The sequence below is a fragment of the Gambusia affinis genome, linkage group LG13 (assembly GCF_019740435.1).
Source record: "Gambusia affinis linkage group LG13, SWU_Gaff_1.0, whole genome shotgun sequence".
NCBI classification, from domain to species: domain Eukaryota; kingdom Metazoa; phylum Chordata; class Actinopteri; order Cyprinodontiformes; family Poeciliidae; genus Gambusia; species Gambusia affinis.
Window position 1 is genome coordinate 15,180,493 of NC_057880.1, and position 17,529 is coordinate 15,198,021.

At 36.9% G+C, this 17,529-nt stretch overlaps 2 protein-coding genes across 2 annotated transcripts; one reads left to right on the plus strand and one right to left on the minus strand.

Moving 5' to 3' along the window:
- Positions 1–7,108: 7,108 nt before the first annotated feature.
- mettl18 (methyltransferase like 18) lies at positions 7,109–10,387 on the minus strand. Its single transcript, XM_044135792.1, has 2 exons — positions 10,202–10,387; positions 7,109–8,249 (listed from the first exon to the last, which is right to left on the minus strand). Exons 1-2 carry the CDS (start codon positions 10,304–10,306, stop codon positions 7,287–7,289), a joined length of 1,068 nt encoding a protein of 355 aa, XP_043991727.1. The 5' UTR covers positions 10,307–10,387; the 3' UTR covers positions 7,109–7,286.
- Positions 10,388–10,604: 217 nt separating this feature from the next.
- Positions 10,605–15,938, plus strand: zdhhc16a (zinc finger DHHC-type palmitoyltransferase 16a). The gene is made up of 11 exons (XM_044135791.1): positions 10,605–10,764; positions 11,786–12,043; positions 12,519–12,713; positions 12,813–12,901; positions 13,402–13,430; positions 13,534–13,667; positions 13,817–13,900; positions 14,005–14,090; positions 14,311–14,434; positions 15,193–15,263; positions 15,358–15,938. Exons 2-11 carry the CDS (start codon positions 11,810–11,812, stop codon positions 15,458–15,460), a joined length of 1,149 nt encoding a protein of 382 aa, XP_043991726.1. The 5' UTR covers positions 10,605–10,764; positions 11,786–11,809; the 3' UTR covers positions 15,461–15,938.
- The last annotated feature ends 1,591 nt before the right edge of the window (positions 15,939–17,529 follow it).

Consider the following 17,529-nt stretch of genomic DNA (forward strand, 5'->3'; position numbering starts at 1 on the left):
CCAACCCCTGGGTCTACATTTTACATTGATACTGTTCGGGTCAATTTGACCCGGCAGTCAACTTAAAGTGCAAAAAATGATTCAAAAATGTCCAATTCTATATGTTTTCTTGCAGCCAGGAGCCATATTGCAGGTGTTCATACAATCTTTGACCGGAATCTTTTCTGTTCCCGTGGACAAACTCCACCAACACTGAGTGGACACTCAAGAAGTGGAGGAAAACGAAAATACTCTCTGCATGACTCATTTATCTTGATTTTGATCATTGGGTCAATTTGACCCTGAACAGTATGTGTGTCTCAAGTTCAATTATAAAGATCACCCATTGAAAAAGAAAAAAAGAAAAAAAGGTGTAATATAAAAAAAATTACCAAAGATTTATTTTAAGGAAATTATTGTTGTTTTGTGTCTAGGTTTTTATCAGTGAACATTAAAAATGTAAATTCAATTTTTTTTATGTCCAAATGAGTAAATGAGTAGGTTGTCGTCATTGATCCTTAACTTCAGAGAAATAAAAAAGCATCATTGCACAAACATTGATTGAAATGACTAGTATTGGAGTTAATAATTCCTCCAAAAATGTTTTGGAGGAATTTTTTGGTTTCTGACACTACTGGAAACACTCTCCGGGTCAAACTGACTCATAAACATTTTTGCTGTACCCTAGGAACTAACGTAACAGGAGGGTTAATATGAAGTAACTCAATTCAAACGAATTGAAACGCATTAACTATGCTTAATGGCATTTTCAAGCCTTTATTTGTTTATTTTTTTTTAGAGTTAATAAAAATTATAGTTTAAGATTAGACCAAGAAAAATACATTTTTACAGAAATGTGGCCTTAATGAGAAAGTATAATTATTGATTACTACTGTAAATATATTCTAACATTGTAGAATAGTACTGTATATACATATATATATATATATATATATATATATATATATATATATATATATATATATATATATATATATATATATATATATATATATATATATATATATATGTACACTGATGTCATAACTAACAATATGATGACAATTGTAAACGATTTAAATGATTAATAGTTAAGAATATATCACATTTTGTCAATAAAAAATGAAATATGCCATTTGGCTTTTTAAAGTGATGCATTATTATAGCGTTTATATTTTTATATTATCAAAAGTATTATATATCCAATTTATATTCAATTTTGAATCTAGTATAACTGCAAATTGTCCTGGTTTATTCTTTAGGTGATAAAGATCGTCACATAGTAATGATGCCATGCATATATGAAAAAAACAAACAAAAAATCTTGGGTCAACATAAGGTTTGCATATTCACTTTAAATAGTATCAGAATGATTAGGACACATGTTGTGAAAGTGCAGATCTACGTAAAGTATTTTTCTGTACTCAGACAGGACATCGTTTTATTTAGGATAAGTAAAGACAAGAAGGAAATAGATTTTTTTTTCTTTAAAATATTTTATTTAAAAAATCTCAAGTCACATTGATAAAATTAACACACACATAAGTTGAAGAAGTTATTTCACCCTTCCTTCCTTGATCAGAGTTGATTGTGGTGTACGTGTTTCACAGAATCTTTTACATCTGACGATATCAATTAATCTTTGTGTAAAAGAAACATGGGTCAGACTTTGCATGAAAAGTGCTGCACCAATAAAGATTAGTTGAGTTACTACCATCTAATTGTTAAAATGAAACTTGAATAAATCCAAAATTAAACCCTAACTATGTTAATTCTATACAGGTTGTTTAAGAATGAATTTGGTTTTTCCATTGTGCACTGATTATGCATGCATGCAGTGGTACAAGAGAAACCACATTTCCTATGCGACATGATAAATAGGGTATTCAAACACAGAGTACAACCCCCATGGCTGACGTCCGTCTACAACGTAGCTCGATCTGTATGAAATAAACAGTATTCACAGTCACTGTCTCCACCTCTTATTTTGTTCAAACTCTGATCAGAATGGTAGAGAATTGTGTAAGTTTGCAGTGATGTACACACGATTAAACAAAAAGGTCACAAGTTCTATAAGTCAAATGCCCTGAGAGGAGCACTGTGTAGTAAATGGCAACAGCTGAAACTGTAACAACCACTCATTTCGTAAGAGCAGGCCTAACTTCTGTGGGTGGAAGTGAATAATAAGGTGAAACTACAATTAATAACCTTTCGATGTAAAACATTCAGCTTTGATCTCATGACGTGGCAGTCCTTGCATTCTGATTCAGGAGGATATTATGAGTAGACCTAGATCGATATTTGCTGTTTCAGTCTACATACATTTCAGAAACTACATACATTTCTCATTGCTCTTGTTTTTAAACAGTTTTTGTGTATATTGTTTCATCTGTAAAAACAGCGAACAAGAGCAATTTTCAATTTACAAACACCTCATAGTTCAATGTATTTACAGAGTCCTTTATGAACTTTGTAAAACTTTGTAAACAACAGATTAAATCAGTTGTAATTTCTGCTTACATATTTTACCTGTTGTCACGAATTATAATCATAGTTTGATACAGAATTCAGTCCCAAATACCGTACGAAAAGCAGGAACAATACATATGAGGCAACATGTTGCATCATACAATAAAAAGAAATAAAATTAAATATAAACCAAATGTTACACACTTTTCTGAAATGCAACAAAAACATTAATTATCTTCAATTCCAACTAACTACAAGGAAAATAAATCAGGATTTTAAACAATTTGGACTTAGAGTTCAAACACACAAATAAAAAAATAGACTGAACAACACTTATAGGCCTACCAGTATTAATTGATTTAGATGATCATGAGAGCTGCTGTCGGATTCCAAACAATGTGCTCGACAAACCAGTACCAAGCCAAAAGAACTGGATCCATAGATGACATCTTTACATGTCACCATCTATGGAATTCAGTTCTCACAGCGGAGCACTTATCAGCACGGCGTCCTCAGAGGTGTCCTGATCCTCAAAGGGCAAACCTGTCTGGACAAACTCACATCTCAGTATCAATTTGTTTAGATCACCACTCTATTAGTCAGACACAGCAAAAATATTACAGAGTATATATACAAATAACTGCAACATAACATCTGAGTTAAGCAAGAAAAAGGGAGTAGAAGCTTGTTATTGAACAAACAGAATGACAAGGCGCCCATGACCATTTCTCAAGAATAGCAGGGCGAGGATGAGATGATAACATCAACGCAGCTTCTTCCATGGTAAGATTGAGCAAGAGACGATTACTGAGGTGACTAAACTTAGGCTCGCACAGCTAATAGTTATTGTTGGAATATTTATAGCAAATATAGACATGTTATAGCTTCAAAGTTTAGGATGTGTTTATATCAATGTGAGGCATAAAATTGAAATGTGCATAAACAATGTATGGGCCAGATTAAATAGATTCCATTCTGGAGTTTGGAACGCCCCATTTCAGCTAAGCCCCAAACTTCTGCTAAACTCAAGCTCCGCAAAACGAAAGTTTGTCCACTATCTGATAGAGTCATGGTGCTCTGGTCAAGAGATGAAATGAATCATCAGTTACACTGCCAGGAAAGGAACTTGCTGTGGGTTAGTGTTTTACAGACACACACAGTGTAAGTAGATGAGTTTGACATTAACTGGGCTGCTCTGAACTAAGCTGAAAAACTCCTCATTCAAGGCCTGGAGTCAATATTGATAGAGACGGTTGAGATAAACGCTAATCTCAAAGTTACCGCATAGTTGACGGTTCATGTATTAAAGGCTGTGCTCTCTGAGGGTGCAGAACAGTACAGAAATCTTTCTGAGGAAAACCACACCTGAGCTACATTTGGGAAACGCACACCTTCCTGGCAGTTGAACAGGGAGACAACCGGTTCTGCGGGCCGGCTATTTGACAAGAAACATCCATTCATTAAGAAATAAATAAGAATTAATTGACGAAACAATAAGAGTTCCTGATGGTGTTCAAAAAGTGTTGCATTTGGTTTGTTTTATTTTAATAGAAACTCTACACTAATAGCCACATCAAAATGTAACATGTTTTACCACGTACCTGAAGAATATCTTCCCAGATCCTGGCTGTATCAAAAAGTACTTCTTCATTAAGCCAGGATTTTTCCATGTGTACACACACACTTCAGGAGTCCTTGTTTGTTCACCTGCCTTTCCAGCTCTCCCTGCCATGACCTCCAACTCCCGAGAAAATATGAAACACAGTGCCTGACATTCGCAGCAAATGTGCTTAAATACGGACCTTTCACTTCACCCGTCTAACCTCCCTCCTCTGTGTTTTTCATACACTCCCTCTGTACGGTAAGCTTGACAGTCACTTCCCAGTAAGAAGGAAGCAGTGGGTGTGAACAGCACGCCCCCTCACCATGAATCAACACATAATAGTTTCTGAGGAAAACCATCTGACTTGCCCTGCCCCCTGTTCCCATAAAGTAAGCAGGGGAAAGGCTGTGTCTACTCGAGGAACCAGGAATTCCCCCGCAGGCCACAGAACAGCTGTCAAGATGAGAGTAGATGACGAAGCGGACACACTGGAAGTTTGTCGGTCAGTTTCTGCAAACAGAAACTGTACTAGGACAACCCTATGTGATATACTTGTTGAGTGGCATTTAATGTACAAATGTATTTACACAATAGGGAACTGGAAAGTCTGCTCATAACCTCGTGGGTGTTTAACAGTACAGTCATGTAAGAGCTGCTGACATAATGTTTCCAAAAGATTACTGCAGTTCTTTGAGCAATAGCTGCAGGGATGAATGTAAAAATGCACATACTCAGATGGATTTCTACCAAACTGTATGAAAAACTAGGTCTCTTATAACTTTGTTTGCTGTTCAGAGAAAGTCAAACATGATAGTGATGTAGCAACTTCTTCATAGAGTCCTATTGTTCAGCCAGTAATGGGGAAAAAAAAGCTGATTTCCTCATCCTCCTCACCTGCCCACCTTAAGTACAAGCAACTAGTCTGGACTTGATCTATTCTTCCTCAGAAAAATCCCTCTTAGATTATTCACTGGATTTCCTTGTTCGGTACCAAAAGGGGATTCCAGATAGTTGGGAAACTATCACGTAGTTCCTTACCCCGTGCTTGGCTGCGTGTCTGTGCACATTTCCTGGATCCTATACATGCCTGAAACGTGTCAAGACTCATTGTTCTAGAGCAGGACCCATTAGTGCTATATATCCTGAAAAAAAAGGTGGTACAGAAACCCCAAAAAGATCCCCTCGCTATTGATGCGCCGTGACGCCAGCATCCACTTTCAAACCCTGTCCCTAGACCTGGGGGATAAGTTGCAATTGACATTTTGTGCTGGATGGCCGAAACAAGCCGGGCTTTCATGCTGGTGTTTGAACACTGGGGAAAACACTTGCAAAGGTCACTGAGCCCATTTCCTTTCTGTCTTCCCCATGCACCTAAAGACCTGGAACCTTTTTAACATCACTTTAGTTCCTGGCATATTCAAATTTCTTTGTAGGAAGTAAAAAGTAAAAAGAGAAACCCAAGAAGATATTTTTTTTTAGTTTTTTTCCTATTATTAAAAATCTAAAAAGTTTTATATTTCTAAAAAAAAAGATGTAGCGAGAAATCGGCTGGTGACTGGAATGGGCAGAGTTTTTCTGTTTGACTGGCTCTTATTGGTGTTGTTAGTTGGAAGCTAAAACTCAAGATTTTTCTATACGTTTTTCTACAAGTTACCTACACCTAGCCCCCAAACAGGTCACACTTATAGCACTCTTCTGCGTGGATGTTGATACTGAGGGAAAATGATTTTGCTGGCAGTTTTTGTCAGTACTGGTTAAGATGTTTCAAAATGTCGTCAGAGGAAGCACAAGAGGAGAAACAAGCTCCTATGAAGGAAAGTATTTTCTGCAGAGGCATGCAGGCTGTTCATTCATGCAAATACTTCCAAACTTTGGGGGCTGGGAGCATTTCAGCAAAACAACAGGAAACTGACGTATTACAGCAAAAATACACCGATTGATCCTTTTATAAAGCCCAACTATGCTTGCCAGGGGAACTTGGTGGAATAGTTGGCAAATTTTTGGAAATTTTACACTCTTCAGGAAATACACGCAAATGTCTCTAGTTACTAATGCTAACAGCACTAGCAATGCTGGGCATTAAAATACGATGCTAAAGACAATTTAAAGTATTACCTACATAACCTTAGCACATTGAATTTTGTTTTAATTGTAAAACGCGGCTGAGTTTTACAATTAAGCTCTCTTAAATACAAAGTGTGATGTTTTCTGGTCTAAATATAATTATTGATTGTTCACAAGGGCTGCTATAAATTCCTCACGGTAAAAATACCAGTTTCAGGGTATCGTGAGCATAACATAAAGATTTTACACCAACGTGTTTACAATGACCTGATGACTTTTATTGAAAAGAGAATGCAAACCAAACTCCCCCATATTCAGGTTTACCAGAATAGGAAAAACGGATCCCCCTCCTTTAGTTACAACACCATGACTGTCCATGTTGTCGGGAATATTTCGAAACAGGCGTTTTGTTTTTTCTGTAAGTATAAGCAAAAGCCTTCTTTCAGTCAGGTGGCTAGCTTACTTATTCTACATGGGTCATCCCTGGGATTTGGGGAAATTTGTTTGGGCCTCATCTGAAATCTCATTTTAAATGGTACAATGGTTATAGTAAATTTCTCGGAAAAAGTTCAATGGAAAATTTTTGGAATTTTAAACAGTGTTTTTTATAACCTCTGTATAAAAAGATATGTGTATGTGTAGCCACACGGTGTCTGTTTGTAACGAAAAGTCTGCTTCATGTTCCTGTTAAGTTACAATAAGTAACTCTAGCACATAATTGTAAATCAGAGCTTTCTTCCAACTTGTACCCTGTAAAAAAACTATGGTAAATTTCAAAGAATTTGGTAACCATCTACACACTGAGTTTGTCAAAAAAAATTTAGTAAACTATAACTGGTCTTCTACAGGAAGTTCGAATGTTGTTTTTCTTTTTATTGCAGAGAGACGTCTCCGCCACAACCAATCGTACCATGATGCAGACAGCCTTGAAACATTGGGCTGCAATATCATTATCCAACGTGTTACTTTAAAAGACTTCATTGTATTCAAAGAGGTTTTTAAAAAGTTTTTATTTTTTATAGTCTGCAGAGAGAAAACTGTATCAGTCAGTCAGAGCTTTACAAAATCTGTGGCTGGAAATTGGCTATAAAGTCTCTGATCAGTACATCTCTAAAACACTCATTTAACAGTTTGTCCATGAATAATTTCAAAACCAGCTGACGTTTCCTTGTCAGCTCTCATTTTGCTTTTTAAAACGCAGCACCACTACATGTCTCTGCAGGCCTTCGGCCCCATCCCACAGGTGATCCAGGGAGAAAACACCCCTCTGCTCCACAAATGTCTCAAACAGATGTAGCCCACCACCAACACCAAAGTAGTGTGATTTGGTGGCCAGGTAGACCAGACCACTGGGTCCCAGCAGTTTGTGCAGCGTTTCATGTAGGGCAGGGTAGTAGCAAGTGTTGTAGATTGTTTCTGATGTGAATATTATGTCAAATTTGGGCTGTGGTTCTTTCTTTAAGACCAAAGGAAGAAATGTCCTCCAGTCCCCAGAGTAAAAGAGGCACTTCCTCATTAATGGGTGCTTGGATAGATCTGCTGCTCTTTTCTTAGGAGGGGGGCTGCCAGAGTTCAAATCCTCTTTCCCTTTCTCTACACAACCGTCTTCTTGTTTTTTTCCCTTGCCTTTCCCCTTTTTCTCACCATCACCCTCTACCTCATCATCCTCTTCACAGTTTAGGATTACATTTGGCACTGTGAGCTGTTCGATGACTGTGCTGTTATAGTCTTGAAAAAGGATCTGCCTGGCTCCTCGCTTCAAGGCCAGTATTCCCAACAGTCCCGCTCCACAACCCAAATCCAGCACTGTTTTCCCACTGAAGGTTTCTCCCTCTTTTTCCATTATCTCCAGAATGTCATAAGTGCACTCCCACACCTTCAGGCCGCCCTCGTACACACCAGAGATGAGATCAGAGTTCTTCTCCTCCCTGCGAGACAGGATGTTCTCCCTGTCCTCTCGCTCTGAGGCCGTCCTCTCAAAAACGGTTTCGTTGAGGAAGTGTAGAGGAGGAAGGGTTCCGATGGTAATTGTTTCAAAGACTCCATCAGTGAGGAGGAACTGGGGGTCAGATGGAGGAAAGTGCTCTTTAGCCTCTTTTACCGGACCAGCTGGTGTATTATCGTCAACTTCTGCCTGCAACAGAAAGCAGCATGGTTTAGGGAATGAAAGAGCTGATCGAGAGTTTCAGTCAGAGACAATGTGTTTGAAATTCAAAGGAAATTTTTAGGAATCTAAAAAGAACATGAAAAAAAGACCGATTGAGATTTTGATTTGAGTAATCATGTAAGCTCTGCCCCGTTAAGCCTCTGTGAGATCATGGCAGCACACTATGACAGAAAGTTAAGAAAGCCAACGCTTTGTGGCTTTGTTAAAAGTAATTTTAACACAAAGCGTTGGCTTCAGATTGACATCATCATTATGTCAATCTGATGATGACATAATGAGCTGGCTGACTGGTTGCTAAACTTGAACATGAGATTGCTGATCAGCCTTGTGATTCATGTCGTGACTTAAAAACAGTATTTACATATATCATGTGGGTCACACCCACAGCCACAGAACAATTCTGGTAATAAAAAAAAACATAAAAGCTTCCATCATACCTTAGCAGTTTAGTGTCTGCACAGCTAATCATGATTCATGCAGTCTACCATCAGTCAGAACACCAACGCAAACTGATTTTTTTCTCTTTAACCTTTCGTTGTTACAGGTCTCCTATTGGAAAATAAATTAACTAACGCTCTCTAGTGGTTAACAGCTGACATTTCATTACAACTTTCTTTTTCTGTAGCGCAAAAACTGAAACAGTTCCACTAAAATGTGTAAATTGTAAGCTTTTGTTGTCTTTTTTTCTATTACTAAGATAAATGGCTTTAATTTAAATAGCATGTTCTAAATAACTAAGATGGAAAAAGTATGTATAAGACTTTGCTACATCAATAATGCGAAACGAGTAAGAGGTTCAATGTAAACTGACAGCTACAAGTGGAAAGAAAGCCAAAGGACCTATAAATACTCTCTTCCTCAGTTTAGAAGTCAAGAAGGGCTAAAAGCATTTGATGTAAAAATAATAGATATTTTCCATCAATTTAAATCCTGTCCCTCACTTTTGACTGATTTTAAAATATTAGGAAACACACAGTCATGTAAGAAAACAATTTAAGACCAAAGGAAGATGTATGTGTGTGTGTTTTCTAACAAATTTAGAGGATTTGATATTAAACAATAAATAACACAAGAAAATTTTTTTAAATGTTGTGTGAAATGTAAAAAAGCAGGTTCTGGTAAAGAATACATTAGGTCTCCAACACATTTACTCACATTTAAAATAGTTAAGGTCACACCAGGTGTTCAAGTTTGTTCCATTTAAACCTCCTACATTTATTTTGGTGGGCTCCTGACGGCTAAAGAGAGAGTGAATACCACGATCAAAAGAGCCGCCTTCAGAAAGAAGACTGTTATCGATTTTTTTGTCTCTATTTATGAGTCTGGTAAAATATTTCAATAAGCATTATAGAATTTGGGACCTCCACATTTCAAACCCAAATGATCTGGGAGAAAATTTAACCATGGAAAGGCCTGGGCCAAGATGAAAAAAACTAAACAAAAATAAAACATAAACAAAATAAAATAATTAAATGAATTTCCAAGTTTATATGTTTTTAAATACTACATTATTCTGCAAAATGACCAATAAGCAAAAATTATATATATATATTTCTCTAGAAATATATTTTCACCTAAAAAATTTTAAGTTTGATAATTCTTTAGATTTCCAACATTTATTCCGTATAACAACACAGCAGTAGCTGACTCGCCAGTAGAAGGGGCAAACAGGAGCCGTGGATAAGTTCTATTTACAGCTTTTACTGTGGAAGCAGACTACCAAAACAAAAGCTGTATAACAGTCTTATTTCCATGCTAGCTGGTACGTCGTGAATAAAATTAGAAATAAGTTTTCAAATGCAATTTAATAATCTTTAATCCCAGTGCTATCATTATCTTCCCAGCAAATTAGACTTCTGCTACTCTCCCGGGCAACTAAAATAGGCTGTAAGAATGTAAGATTAACAAACATTACTCACATATTTAGCGCCATCGTCTTTGTTTCCGCTTTGCACTTCATTTCCATCCACTTCTTGAGAGGCGTTTGCTTGCCCTGAAATGTCGAAGTTAAAACAAAACGACATAATGACTGAAATCAACCACGACAGACTGGCTCTGGCTAGGTAGATAGACAACTCCACATGTTGACCTCTCGGGAAGACTTCAATTCCCACAATTCCTGAAGCAAACGACTAGTTTTTAGATTATTCGTTGATTTGACAAACTTGTTGTATGGTTTTTTTTAAATCATATTAGGTTTATAGTGATACAAAGATAAAGGACAACATTCAAAAATAAAAATTAGCAACGAAAATTAAAATCTGCTATGAGTTTAATGCGCAGTTCCTGACTCAGATAACCATGATGCATCGAAATAAGTCTACAGAACATGCGCAGTAGCTCCAGGTCAGGATTCAGCGCCGTTTACTGACAGGTCCTATAACCCTCTCTGGCACTTAAATAGCAACAAGCCCGCTTTATCTACACTTTAACTATGTCGTCCTTAAAGGCTCATTCAGAGTATTCCTCTGCTCCATAACAGGTAAGTTCTGCAAATTTCTATTAACATTGTCGTTAAATGTCAGTGTGAGCCGCAGCATTTCACACTGGTAAAAGCTGTCTATGACATCCAGACAAAAGGGATTTGGGAGTATTTTATGTCGCAGGGAGACAGTTAACTGGCAGCATGAATTATGCACAACAGACTATTCTTTCATAAAGAAACAATTAAAGGTGCTTTGTGGGTCATTGTTGAATATCCTGCCATTGACTGATGAAGTGAGTGTGTTGGTGACGGGAAATCTGCTGTCCAATAGACCACTCACTCTCCCTCTCACCTGCACAGCCACAACAGCATCCACCCAGACGCCACCCTGTTGGGAATGCAGTCAAGCCGGACTGCCTCTCCCGTTTTTTGACATATTATGCATATATTTACTTTATACTCTATTGAGAATTATTTAGTAAACTATATGCCACTTATCTTTCTCATCTCCGACTTTAAAATATTGGATGTGACTAATTATGATCAGTTGGGCTCCGAATGAAATTGTGAAATATATTAGACAAGGTCCTAATTGATTCTCAGACAATTATTTAAGTCTTGTTAAGCTTCTGTGAAATCATGGCCATCATGAGGAGATACAAAATCCTCATCATAATGGCGCCTCTGGAAAAGACGAGTGAAAAGCCTTAAATTGCAGTAGACCTGTTTTTTCTTGCAGTAGCAGAGTTTACATCGACACAGGTTTTATGACATGATGAAAAAGATTATCTTTTTTTTTTTTTTTTTTTTAAAGATATTTATTAAACTGCAAAAATATGTGTTGTTTACTGGCTTTATGGACTAAAATAATGGGAGTTTTTATTATTTTTATTTATTTCATGAATATAAAATTAAACAAATCTAGTATTTGATCCTCCAATCGTTGATCAAAGCCAAGATAGGACAATTGATCAATTTACAATAGTTTTGTGTAAGTATCACAGCTTTAATGGCTTTAAGGTTTTGATTTCTGTATGAAACTTAAGTTTAACTCTGTATCTTTATTTCATCTGTGCAGGTATCTCCTCATCACAAATGCAGAATGCGGTGCAGTCCTGGTTCCATGCTCAACCTGCTTCGCAGCGGGCGTATACGATTCTGCAGCAGGCGAGGGAAGAGCAGACTCCCCCCGTGGCTCAGGAAAATATGGGCCTACATGAGGCTGCTGGTGCAGTCGCTTTGTTTCAACACCCTCACAGACTCTGATGTAATGTTTGACTCCATCTTTGAACCAGTGTTTTGGACTGTGGATTATGTCACACGCTGGTTTGGCTTGGTGAGTGAGTAAATTTAACTGTGTGTGAAGACTTCTCTTTGACCTGACTTGAAAGGGCAAAGATATAGACATTTCCAGGCTTTTGGAAATGTCTATCTCGTTTTGGACATGGAGACATATTAATAATAAGCCTTATTTTGTTCTGCTTTTTTCGACTGCGATTGAGGTTGAATTGGGTCTGTAATGACCCTTTAAACTGGACATTATTATATTAATCTGTTGTCCCAGCATTATCATTCTTATATTTGATTTAATTATTACTGAATCTGAAATCTGGGAGGCCACTTTTGGGATGGCTTTTCAAAGGTCAAAATTATCCTTAAAGGCATCATTTTGCATTCATTACACATTTATCAGCCTAAAAACAAAATGTTAAGCATGGGAATTAATTGTTTTCTTTATGAAAAACAATACCTTTTTCACAAGGTTAAAATTTGCAGTGATGTCCCATTTTTGGACTTTCTTTTTTTTTTAGGTGTTTGTTTGTCTGGTGGTGATCCTAACCAGCTCCATTTTGGTGATAGCCTACATAGTGCTTCTTCCTCTAATCTTAAACACTTACTCCCCTGCATGGATTGCGTGGCACATTTGTTATGGACACTGGAATCTCATCATGATCGCTTTTCACTACTACAAAGCTGCTAAGACCTCCCCAGGGTATCCCCCCACAGTAAGCTCTCAAAATCTGCTTCTCTGCAGAACAACCAGTTTAACTGTGCTGCCATTTTTTTGCTCTTTAAAGATGCACAACACGTTCTCTTTCTCTTAGGAAAAAAATGACAGGCCGTTTGTGTCGGTCTGTAAAAAGTGCATCATGCCTAAACCAGCAAGAACACACCACTGTGGTATCTGTAATAGGTGAGTGAATGTATTTACTCCTTACCTTAATCAAGTGCATTAAAGTGGCTGATGTTTTTCTGTTTTGTACCAGTTATTCATATGTATGGCGAAATATTTGAAGGAAAACTTTGTTTTGTTCTTCCACTTTGTCTTGTTATTAAAAGTGTCTGGTGCTGCAGTTCATTTGTGAGAATTTTATTTTAATTGGTCTTATTTTAAATTAGTTTTAAAAATCATATTTAGATTATATTATTTGTTTTTTGTTATTATTTTTTCAGAATTTGTATTCAGTTTTTCTTATGTGGTTTTTTAATTTTTTTTTTTATTTGCTTAGTTTTTATTTGTTCAACTTGGTAACTGAACTTATATAAAAATTATTATTATTATTATTTTTTTTTTCCTGGAATTGTACTTGAAAGAGGCTGCTTTTGAATAAAGGACTTGCCACCACTGACTGCTATAAAAATATCCAAAATGTACCTAAAATGTGCTTTTTTTTGTTGTTGTCATCCTTGCAGGTGCATTCTGAAAATGGACCATCATTGCCGTATCCTTTGTCATTTTTAACTCCATTGGTTGTATAAGCTTTATCAGAAAGTTTATTTAGAGACTGAAAGCATTTTTTGTTTTCCTTAATATCCACCTGCTAGCTTGGTTAAATAACTGCGTTGGTCATTTTAACCATCGCTACTTCTTCTCTTTCTGCCTCTTCATGACCCTGGGCTGTGTCTACTGTAGCATCAGCGGCAGAAACCTGTTTCTCGACGCGTACAACTCTCTTGAGGTCAGACTTCTGGCCTGCTGCTTTCTCCTTGTGTTCCTTGCACTTTTTAAAATTATTATTATTATTTTTTTTGTCGTTTTTTATATTTTCAATGTGGTTAATTTTTTGCTACCTTTTGTCTTTCACATCTTGGTGGGCTGCTCTTTCAGCGGTTTAAGCATTTGGATTTGGAAAAGCCAGGGATTCCTGTAACAGGGATGGGACTTCTTATAGGGCTTCTCCCATCTGGCCAGGTATTATCTCAATAACAAAGCACAGAGATGTGATTAAACTAAGGAGTGGTTCCTTTATTCATTTGATTGGTGATTCATTTGTACTTTTTGTCTGTTTTGATAAGACCAACTTCCACACGCCTGCACCTTCATACACCTTTAAAGAAAGGATGATTCATAAGAGCATCATCTACATGTGGGTTCTCACCAGGTAAAAAGTATTTTAATTTATCAATAATTATAGCCTACTCTCAATGTAGGGAAAAGCCTCAAAACAGACAAAAAAGTCTTTGCTCTAACTGGTTCCACTCTTCTAATACAACACCACTGCCACTTTGAGATTGACAGCAGGCTGTGGTTTTACTTTGATTAAAAGAAGATCATGTCTTTTGTTGTTTTGGCAGAAACTAAAAGGTATTTTGTTTCTGCAGCACAGTGGGCGTGGCTCTGGGAGCTCTAACTGTTTGGCACGCAGTTCTCATATCCAGAGGTGAGACAAGCATTGATAGGCATATTAACAAGAAGGAACGACAGAGACTGGCAGCATGGGGAAAGGTATTCAAGTAATCAGAATTTAAAAACATATGCCGTATGCTTGCCTCTTGATTTCTCATGTTTTATCGTTTTTGTCATATGCAGTTGTTTCCCATTGTCAAGCTCATTTGAATTTCACACAAGATGACCTAAGTTAATACAAAAGGCTGAACCTGAATGCTAATTTAGATAATCATTTAATGATAATTGGCTACATTTTTGTGGGGTACACCAAAGCTAGATTTCTCTTAGTCCACTTAAGGCTGAATACCTGCAAGATGTGTAGGATCAAGAAATCCCTTAAATAGAAGCTGTTTGACAATGTGAAAGTGTGCTAAAAGATCTTAAAACAAGACATAATGTCCCAATCTAAAGAAATTCAAGAACAAACTCAAAATGAAGTTATTGACATCTAAGAGTCTGTTAAAGGTTGCAAAGAGATTTAGGGGACAATAACTTATTCATAGAGAGCCAGGTTGGTTTGGCTTGCTTTTTTCCCCCGTATAAGGGACACTAGAGCCCACAAAAGTCCCCCTGGAGGGGTAAAAAAAAAAAAAGCAACAACAGAAGGGACCTGTAAAGGCACAAATGCTTTTTCACAGAATTGTTTCTAATAAGAATTCCTAAAATGTGCTTGAGTTAATCTGATAATAAAACACAATTTAAACCCCATAACGCCATTGGTCAAAATGATACAAGTGGTTTCTTTTCAAACTGTATAAACTGTTTTTTCTTTTTTCTTTTTAACTTGTACTTTTTTTTTCTAATTGATTTGTCAGGTTTATAGAAACCCTTTCAACTATGGCAAGCTGAACAACTGGAAAGTATTCTTAGGGGTGGAGAAAAGAAGGTGTGTTTTCATTGTTTGTACAAACTCACCGCTCTGGTTTTTATCTTGCATATGATCAGAGATATAATGTCTGCTTTGTCTCTCTCGTGTTTAGCCACTGGGTAACACGCGTCCTCCTCCCATCCGGCCACCTGCCATTTGGGGACGGCTTGACGTGGGACATCTTCCCTGTTAGAAAGGACTTGACACCTGTGTGACAGACTGCTTCAGCAAACCTGTAGCCTCAAATCAGTGCTATATCAACCCATTTTTATCCAGCTGGCTCGCATGGTGGCTCCACTCAGCACTATTGACCTCCATTACCTCAATAAGACAGGGACTGCATATTAATTATGCATATAAATATGTCTTGCAAGTTGATGCTACTTGAGTCAGAGCTACAATAATGCTGACTGAATTATTTGTTAAAATATCTTTAAGATAAACTATTTCATCTATTTTCCCTCAATTTGTTTAATGTTTTAAATAATGTTATAGAGACACACTAAAGTTGAAAATGAAGAGGGTCGTTTTTTTTGTGTGTTTTTTTTCTATTTTGTATTTTCCATGTCAATTTATCAAAAGCTACTCAAATGGTAGCACATGCTTAAAACATTCAATTCCATCCAAAGACTACCCTGATAATGTTCTCTGTACTTTGCATATGTTAATAAATTTTTATTACTTTTTTAGAAACCTTTTTAATTTTTTTTATATGGTAAGACCTGATCACTTAGAAATGTACCTTTTAGCTCTATTACACCATGTAGATCTGTTTCAGCTCCAGTTGCGTCACCGTTTTGATCGGAAGCCAAACTGGGTACTAGTATGAGGGGAGATTACAAGAGATGCACTCTGTGTTTAATTTATTTATTATGCCTCAGAGACCAGCTATAAAATACTTAGTTCCCTTTCCAATTTAGATGTTTATCATGTTGATTTATTTTGTGGATTTAGTGCATTTTAGTTTGTAATTTGTAAATGTTTAGGGCTTGCCGTTGGAGGAAAAACGTGCGGGCCTTGGTTTTAAAATAAAGATAAGATGGTTTTAGGCCGATTCTCTGCGTATCTCAGCTGCACATCTGCCTGTCAATTGCAAGGATGGTAGGGTTTAATCTTCCAGCAGATGTCAGTGTTTCAAGCCATAAATTTGTCCAAAACCTTAATGATATGAACTTAGAACAAATTGTTCTATGAAGGGTGGGAGGAAAAATCCTACAGTTTTTTTCCTCCCACCTGTCCTGTTGTATTATTTATATGGGCGTTGTATTTGATTTCAGCAACTAGCTGGAGTTGATGTTTGACATTTTTTGCTCAGTTTCATTTCACCATGCAAAACAACTTGCCACTTTTTCAAATTCAAATTGAAAAATACTTTATTAATCCCAAAGGAAAATTAAATAAATAAACAAACAAATCCTCCATGTGTGTATGAGTGCAGAGCTCTGAAGCAGCTGGCTAACCCCTCATTATCCACCTTCCAATGATATTTATAGTGTCAGGTGTTCCCATCTTCACCCAATCCACACCTTACAGGACCTTTTACTATCTTAGAGACCAAACGGTTTAAATGAAGCTGTTGTAAGCTCCACTGAGCTGACTGACAGTATGTGCCTAGGGTAAGTTTGGTGGGATTACTTTGTTCCCAGACCAAGATACAACATAAGCCTATTCAAATGTAAACACAAGTTATTTTTTCCTTGAGGATGTGAAATAAACCTAAGCACATTTTTATCTGACAGCTTAGACTCTTACAAGTAGCCGGTCTGATAAAAGCGCTTTAGTTTGTTGTGTCCCTTACACCAGCAGTTTGCAAAGTTAGGGTTGAGACTCTACTTGGGTTCACCAATGTCAGTCTTGAGGTCCTCCTCAGAAATACTTGAATAGTAAAAACATATAAGAAAGCCTGTTTCTTTTAGAAATGAATAAGACTGCATGGCTTACTCTCAGTAGTGACTTTCTTTTTTGCTACCTTTACATTAATGTAGGATTTTTGTAGCTGAGCCATGGATCTCTGTAGCTCCTCCAAAGTTGCCATAGAGTTATTGATTGCGTTTCTGGCCATTTTCACATTGTCTGCCCTTCGGTTTAGGTGGATACACATATGCCTTTGGACATTTGGAGTTGTGACATACTAGTTCTTATTCTGATGGGTTAAAACTTCCTTCAAGTATTCCTTGACAATTATTAATCGTGTTGGTCTACTAAATAAAGCACCTAATGATTAAATACAGTTTATGGTTGTATCACAACGAATTGTGCAAAAGCTTAAGAGGGTGAGTGCTTT